The sequence below is a fragment of the Helicoverpa armigera genome, chromosome 12, assembly GCF_030705265.1.
Source record: "Helicoverpa armigera isolate CAAS_96S chromosome 12, ASM3070526v1, whole genome shotgun sequence".
Taxonomy (NCBI): domain Eukaryota; kingdom Metazoa; phylum Arthropoda; class Insecta; order Lepidoptera; family Noctuidae; genus Helicoverpa; species Helicoverpa armigera.
This window is the reverse complement of record NC_087131.1, coordinates 12,782,195-12,790,111: the sequence shown is the minus strand read 5'-3', so window position 1 is coordinate 12,790,111 and position 7,917 is coordinate 12,782,195. Positions and strand designations below refer to the sequence as shown.

Below are 7,917 nucleotides of genomic sequence, written 5' to 3'. Positions count from 1 at the left end.
CTCCTTTTTATCCATGGTACCTACCATGAAGCTTTTAGTTTCAGAGCGTATTAGCTCCATTGATAAAGCTATTTCTTTGAAGTTCGTCACTTCACTCAGCACTTGTCTGTTCGTTTCCAGAAAAAGAAATTTGGAGAAGACCTTTAGGATCTCGTTTGTCATTGCATTGTGCAATAGCCTGGGTTGTTAACCCAAACCAAAAATACGTAGTTATTCTTAACGGAATTAATTCAAATAACGGAACTACAAAGAAATATAAACAATCGTTTTATTTCGTCTCTATCAAAAGAAATTCGACTTATTTTCGATCGTGTCGTTTCGTCGTATAAACTATAATATGTATGTATATTATTTACAACGTCGTAAAATTACATTTTGCGGTGACCCAGGACTCCGAAAAAATACAAACGGACATTTATGGTGCTCTGGATCACCGTAACAAATAAATGATACAAAAGACGAGGCGCTGGCACAGCTCAGCTGACGGGCAGCGGCCGGCGGGCGGCGGCTGGCGGGCGGCGGCTAGCGCGGCGGCGGCGGCCGCGGCTTGGCCGTGGCGTACGCGATCTCCGACAGGCGCACGTCGATGGGCGCGCGCTCGTCGTACAGCGTAGGCGCCTGCAGGATGATGCCGGCCGACCCCACCACCACGGCCAGCGTGAAGATCCACAGGAACAGCCGGTCCAGCACCATCGCCACGTACTTCCAGTCCTCTTTCACCTGCACCAAACAACAATCTGTTCGATAGTCGGCTACACAGAGTTCAAGCAGATGTCGGCACGCGCAACACTCACTCTAGTAGACTCTTCTTCTTTACGCGTTTGCTCTGCAATGTAGTTGATGCCATCAATGGCCTTGTTCAACTCGGGGCAGCGATGCCAGCGGCGCAGGGCGTCACAGAGCGCCGGCGCGTCGTGCAGGCGGCACGAGCGGCAGGCGGAGCAGGCGGCGGCGGGCGGGCCCGGGCCCAGCCCAGCGCCCAGCGGCGAGCCGTCCTCCCAGGGCGCGCTCTCGCTCACCGCCGTCACCAGCCCTGCACTGCAAGCGACACGCGTGAGTCGGCGGCGGCGCGCGGCGCTGCGCGAGCGGCGCAGAGGCACTCACAAGCGACTGCGGTGCGGGTCGACGCGGTAGTGCGGCCGGCGCATCACCAGCAGGCGCGGCAGCACGTGGATGAACACGCGCCGCACCCACGGCGCCATCGTGTGCGTCTGCGGCGACCGGAAGTGCACGTTCAACACCACCACCGTCACGCATATACTGTGTTACACAATCATATCGTTATTATCAGGGTTGCTTGTTTGTATGGGACTGCTGTAAGCAAGCGAGCACCTGAACGTGTCGAGGATCATGGTGAAGAGCACAAACTTGCCCAACAGTGGCACCACCAGCGAAGTAGGCGGGATGATCTCTGCCAGCAGCAAGAAGAACACGGTGAGCGACAGCAGGATGGAGATGGACAGAGACACCTTTTCCCCGCTGTCCGAGGGCAGGTAGAACACAAGAACGGTGAGGAAGGAGATGCCCATGCACGGGATGATCAGGTTCACCGTGTAGAACAGCGTCTTGCGCCGCATCGTGATGTTGAACGTTATGTCCAAGTAGGGCTCGTCGCAGCACGTGTAGAACTTCTCGTTCCTGGTAACGGGTACAAGCAGGCATGAGTCTTATACAGAAATAGGTAATAATTGTTTTCGGAGAACCCCTTAAACCGGACGTCGTTACCTTCACATGTACAAACTTCGTACTTACTGACTAGGTGATCCGACAAACTTTGTACCGGTTTTTCTATATAACCTTTTAATTTTATTTTTTTTTTTTAAAGTCGTGGTGGCCTAGTGGGTAAAGGACCAACCTCTCAAGTATGAGGGCGCGGGTTCGATCCCAGGTCGGGCAAGTACCAATGAAACTTTTCTAAGTTTGTATGTACTTTCTAAGTATATCTTAGACACCATTGGCTGTGTTTCGGATGGCACGTTAAACCGTAGGTTCCGGCTGTCATTGAACATCCTTGGCAGTCGTTACGGGTAGTCAGAAGGCAGTAAGTCTGACACCAGTCTAACCAAGGGTTATCGGGTTGCCCGGGAAACTGGGTTGAGGAGGTCAGATAGGCAGTCGCTTCTTGTAAAGCATTGGTACTCAGCTGAATCCGGTTAGACTGGAAGCCGACCCCAACATGATTGGGAAAAAGGCTCGGAGGATGATGACTTTTTTGACTGTAACAGCAACTTTCTTGCACAAAATCAAAAGTAAGTATATCACGTTGACATAGGTGCGATGTTACCTGACGGCAGGTACCTCCAGGATATCCCACTCCACGGAGGTGTAAAACTCAGACAGGTCGACACCCAGCTCCACCACGTTGGTCCCGCGTGCTTCGTCGATGTGTCTCAGGTCCACCTGCGCACACAAGCTCAACTGAAGCGCGACCCCTCGACACTGCCGCACGACACCCGCCGCGCCACCACCGCTCGCGCGCTTACCTGGAAGCCGTCGTAAGTCCACGAACCAAATTTCATGACGCACGTCTGCTGGTCGAACGGGAAGTATTCCACGTCAATCTCGCACGAGGACTTGTAGATAGCTGGCGGGCGCCACTCCACACGTCCCGTGTAATTCAAAGTTGCCTTCGTTGCCAGCGTCACCTCGAAGTTACCGTCGGCACTGCGACAAGGGCACGGTTAGCGGACTCGTGACGTCATTGACATCGACCGGGAAAGCAGATTAGCAGACGCTCACTTGTTGTAGAGGACTATGTCCGGCCGCCAGATGTGGTCGGAGGGCACGTGCAGCATCTCCACTCCGCCGTACTCCCGCGGCTCCCACGACAGCTTGTAGTCATACCAACTCTGCGAACAACGAGACCGTTATCAGCCGGCTCCAAGGTCGGCCGCTCGGTTCGCTCAACGGGAATCTTACCTGCTCCACCCACAAGTTGGTCGTCATGATCTGATTCTTTAGGTTCTGTAACAAGCGAGGAAGTGATTTGAGAGAGAGGTCTATCGACGGGCAGCAGTCGGTGACAGTGTGACGGTGGCGGTGCCGGTACTGACCACATCGATGAGCTGGCTCAGCTTGAGCTTGATGCGCACGGTGAGCGCGTCGCTGACGTTGAGCACGGGGCGCACCAGCTTGTTGTAGTTGCTGAGCAGGTCGTCGTAGAGGCGCTTGGCGTCGGGGTTGGCGGAGCAGCCGGCGAGCGCGGCCAGCGCCACCAGCAGCAGCAGCGGGGCCGCACGGTGCGGCGCGGCGCGGCGCGGCATGTCCGCCCGCGCATGACGTCAGCGCATCGCGCCGCCACCGCGCGCCGCCTGCCCGCTCTCTGCGCACAACACAAAGCGCTCATCACAACAGTTACAACGCACTATCCGCACCTGCTGGCTCTTATCTAACTCTTTGAATTTCGCAGAACCCCGAGCGGTATGCGCTGTGTATTACTTACTCTTGACTTTCTAAAAATCATACTCAATTGTAAGTTCACTGACAACATAAACGTCAGTTTAATTAAAATCACTGTTCACTACTTTCAAACTATTTTTAACCGACTTCCCAAAAAGCAGAGGTTCTCAATTCGACCGTATTTTTTTTTTTTGTTTATTTGTTACGCGTTTACTCAGCCATTTATTGATCGATTTTGATTATTCTTTTTTTGTTTCATAGCGTATACTTTCGAGGTAGTCCCATTATCATCAGGTTAGGATCTGATGATTTGAACCCTGAGAAATCGAGGGCAACTTTCGAAAGTTGTAGGAATACATAGGGTGAAAACTTGACACTCAGGTGTTTGTCTGATAGCACTATTCAACAGTGAAGGTTTTGAGCTGACCTAATGATGGAGACCAATGAAGGGCGAGGGAATTCGGCAACTGAATACGTAAACTTTCTTGTGTTTGGGCTTATATTATTTGTATTGACGAGACCTTTGCAATAGTGAAGGTTTGGAGCTGAACTGATGATGGAGACCAGAGAAGGTCGAGGGAACTCGACAAAGTCAAAGTCAAATCATTTATTTCATTTAGGCCTTTACAAGCACTTATGAACGTCAAAAATATAGCTAAGTTTGATTCTAGTTGCCCATTCCAAAAGTAGCTTCCTATGGAGAAGAACGGGCAAGAAACTCCATGACCGAATATGTAAACTACCTCGTGTTTGGGCTTGTATTATTTGTATTGATGAGAACTTTATAGTTTTGCGGATAGTGACAACTATTCGTATCACTGAAAAACTGAAAATAAAAAACTTTTTACAAAAAAATAAAACCGACTTCCAAAAACACTAAAAAGCCAAAACAAAAACTAATTTTAGGTGCATCGGTCTAGAATCGGTGTCTAATGGATTTCCCTAAGTTAATTTTGCCACCGACTTCTAGGCCGATCAATATTCAAAGAAAACCGTTGTTTTAAGAGTAACGAGTGTTATTGTTATTGGTGAACTAAGCCAAAAGATGATAATGATGATGGCGTCCTCCTAGCTGATTATCGGCTACGGCGGCTATTCTCATATAAGGAGATCAGCCAGCTGCTCAGGATATAAGTATTATAGTGCACAAGAAGACAGGTGGGACGGCAATCCGAGGAAGATCAGGACCGACATTTACGTCCTCTCCGATGCATGGGTGACTCAATCACCGACTTCCAGGCTCCGGGGTGCTTGGTGAAAGTTTCTAAAACCAACGAAACGAGTTCGGGCCGACCCGAGAATCGAACCCGAGGCGCCGCCGCGCCGTGCACAGCCACGCAGCTGACGCAGCCGAGGTCTCTGTGAACGACATTGGCCCTCAGAACTTGCATTAGATTTGTACGAGTACATTGAAACTAGGTGACTTGAAATGGAACAACAACTGCATAGTTGGAAGATTTCGCTTTCGCGCACACTGCAGACTAAGCCCTGAGGTTGATTTTTTTTTTGGAAATCTTGAATTCAATCAATGTTTTACGTTGGTCTGATACCGGACAAATATCTGATCGTTTCTACGGGTGTACTTCCATCTTGATACTGATTTATGAGCAAACCAACTATCAGCCCACAAAAAGTTGATGGTGGGCCCGTTCTCCTATCCGACGCCATTATTTTTGAACGTGAAGTGTTTTTACACTGCAGCCAGTTGCATCAATAACTACATATCATGAGGTGCTAGGTATTGTGTCGAATACATGAAATGAGCAACTATTTACTTCATCATGTATTACCTTTTCTTTAAGTATTTCTTGTTACAAATAGATTGATTAGGTTCGCTTAATCACCATGGCTCGATATAAGTATATCACAAACAGAACGATAACTAAAGATCTAGGCTACCTTTGTTGTACTTAAAGAGTAATTTGACATTATGTAGGTATGTTCCTCGCATACTTAAAGTGCTGAAGAAGAAGGTGCACTGCGCATGGTCAATACTTGGAGTAGAGAGAGGTAAGTCCTGCAGGCGCTAGTGCCCTCACTCGCGGCCTGGCTGCCGCTGCTTCACGCGGACAGCTACCTGCTCGTGTCCGTCTGACTGCCGACGTGTTGAAGTGGTGCTGGCCCACGCGGCCCAACATCACATCTTTAAGCGGATTGTAAAGTAGTAAATCCAAAGCAAAGTACAGCGTGGCCGGCACACACTCAGACAGTCGCATAGCCTCGTGCACCTGAGGACCTGACTCTGTTGGCATACTTGCAATCTTCTTGTAAAAAGGAATACTCGTCGCACTTCTCCTTGTCTGGATTACAAATAATGATCTCTGTAGGGATACACACATACTTCACATATCGTATAAAGTAAACGAATTAGAAATTAACCTCCTAGGTACCTAATTAGAAATATGATTATCATTTGAATTTTAATATTTTGCAAGCAGATTTATTTATAGCTAAGCATGTTTATTCCTTATTTTCATGTGAATCGCTTAAACACTACATATGTTTACGAGCAATCCTTTCATTTGTACCTATAATTAAAGCAAGCGTTCCTTACACCGGTTGCCCAAGCAAGGGTAGATGTCTTTACTAAGAACCTATGTTAAGTAGTAGGGACTTAATTGAAATTATGCTTTGTATCTAAGCGTATTACGCTTCGTAAATGCTATCGGAATATCACAGTAAGTATATAAACTACTACTACTGGTGCCAGTAGCTGATCCCCTGCACAAGATGCCGCGGACAAGCGAGCCCGGCAGACCCTTAGCGGACGACTGTCACTTGTTCTGAGCCGCATCGTGCTCCACGCACACACAGTGCCTTCATTTTGCATCGCCACCACAACAACTAAATTATGTGTATATTGTTAAACGCACGCAGATGGTATTTTTTGTTTCCTAGTCCACGGAGGAGAACTTGTCGCTTCCAAGTTGTTCTAATCAGCCTTCACGCGTTATAAGCCGCTCTCCAAAACCCTGAATTATCGAGGGCGACTTAATCAGCAACTGTAGAGTAGCACAGAGCCATGCGTTAGTGCACGCCTGCAGGTCAACGAGCTGATGTCGCGACGTCTGCAGTTTGACATCTAACTGAAACTATACGATTTGTTCTGGTAAAGTTCTAGACACCCGTCGAGTTTCCTTGCGGGAAGAACTGCCCGAACGCAGATGTAGATTCTTTAAGGGTGCATCGCTGGCATGCATCGTTGCACTACTTGCAAGTATTTTTTTTAACACTGTCCACAAGGCATGTGCAGCAAATATTAATTACCAGATCGGTATGAAGCGAATCCTGAACAAAAGTAGTGGTGAGTGGTCCAAAGGTTAATTCATTATTAGAGAGCGCAGCGTTCGGGCGAGGGCGGGCGGGTCACGCGGACGCACGCATGGCACGCGCGGCTCGGCCGGGGGCGCGCCGGAGACTGGCGCGCGCCGCCGCGCCGCGCACCGCGCCGCCACGCACTCGCCACGCCTCTCCACTACACTACCGCGACGCCAGCACGCGAGCTTCTCCTAACTTCAGCTCACTAACTAAATTAAAACTTCTCACACAACTTCAAACCATAAAGTGTTCATGATGAGATACCTACTTTATTTTTCCCAAATTGCGGGAATATTGTGAGCGTAACAAGTTTCTGCCGAACATTTACGTTACCTATAACTAAATAAAATGAAAATAAAATAAATAAAAATCAAAAACATGATCACAATCTTTAGACTCAAATAGCTCAGTTAATTATATTAAAAAAAGACTTAACTTCTACTAAGAGATTTACAATGAAAAGCAGATTTTCAAACAATGACAATCTTGACAGTAATAATGAACACCGCTTCACAGGGTGTTTATATGGCAGCATAATTATCATCCGACTACTTATGTAAAAAACAATAAAACACAGTGTTAATAACGTCTGTAACTAATCCTACACACAAAATAAATGAAGGTATGTAGAAATTAACTAAGGGGAACATTTTTTTCATGTTGTCATTTAAATATTCGAGATTGAGAGATGTTACTATGATCAGTTGAAAATATCATACTGAGTGGTTATTTTAATTTAATGGCAGTTGATTAATTAATGCGACAGAAAAACATGGAGAGCTGTAAAAAAACAATTGGATGGTTACCTCTTATTATATGCAATGTCAATTCTAAATATAATGGCCATTCCAATAAATGAATGAGCAGTAAAAAGGATGGATCAGGGCCCCGATTCTCCTAAGTTAATAATGTCAAAATCGAATAGAAATTAAATCGCAATATGATTGCAATAGCAGTTTTAACTAGGTATATCGGTCATACTGCTACTGATTGGTTTGCTATTTTGGTGAGTTTAGTCTATACGGTAGTTTGCTCTACAATCATATTGAAAGCGTAAATCATTTGCAGAAAAATTGCATTTGCTAAATTCATAGGGGGAATTTTACCTAAAAGTAACGGTTCATCTGTAAATGAAAATTGGAGGTCAGTTTTCGAGCTGGGGCACCCCGACTTTGATGTGGCAGGTTTTTTTGTTTTTAC

At 47.1% G+C, this 7,917-nt stretch overlaps 1 protein-coding gene across 1 annotated transcript; it reads right to left on the bottom strand.

Moving 5' to 3' along the window:
• Positions 1-251: 251 nt before the first annotated feature.
• Positions 252-3,322, bottom strand: LOC110382708 (acetylcholine receptor subunit alpha-like). Its single transcript, XM_021343379.3, has 9 exons — positions 3,054-3,322; positions 2,920-2,964; positions 2,740-2,849; positions 2,484-2,664; positions 2,285-2,400; positions 1,333-1,638; positions 1,105-1,260; positions 795-1,038; positions 252-720 (listed from the first exon to the last, which is right to left on the bottom strand). The coding sequence occupies exons 1-9, from the start codon at positions 3,261-3,263 to the stop codon at positions 523-525; spliced, it is 1,566 nt and encodes a 521-aa protein (XP_021199054.2). The 5' UTR covers positions 3,264-3,322; the 3' UTR covers positions 252-522.
• Positions 3,323-7,917: the final 4,595 nt, after the last annotated feature.

Bases quoted from the DNA above. Each gene is read 5' to 3' on its own strand.
- LOC110382708 (XM_021343379.3), bottom strand. From the start codon at position 3,263: ATGCCGCGCCGCGCCGCGCCGCACCGTGCGGCCCCGCTGCTGCTGCTG. The intron at 2,401-2,483 runs GTAAGCGCGCGA...TTGTGTGCGCAG, and splicing joins GGACTTACGACGGCTTCCAG to GTGGACCTGAGACACATCGA. The intron at 721-794 runs GTGAGTGTTGCG...TGTTTGGTGCAG, and splicing joins AAGAAGAAGAGTCTACTAGA to GTGAAAGAGGACTGGAAGTA.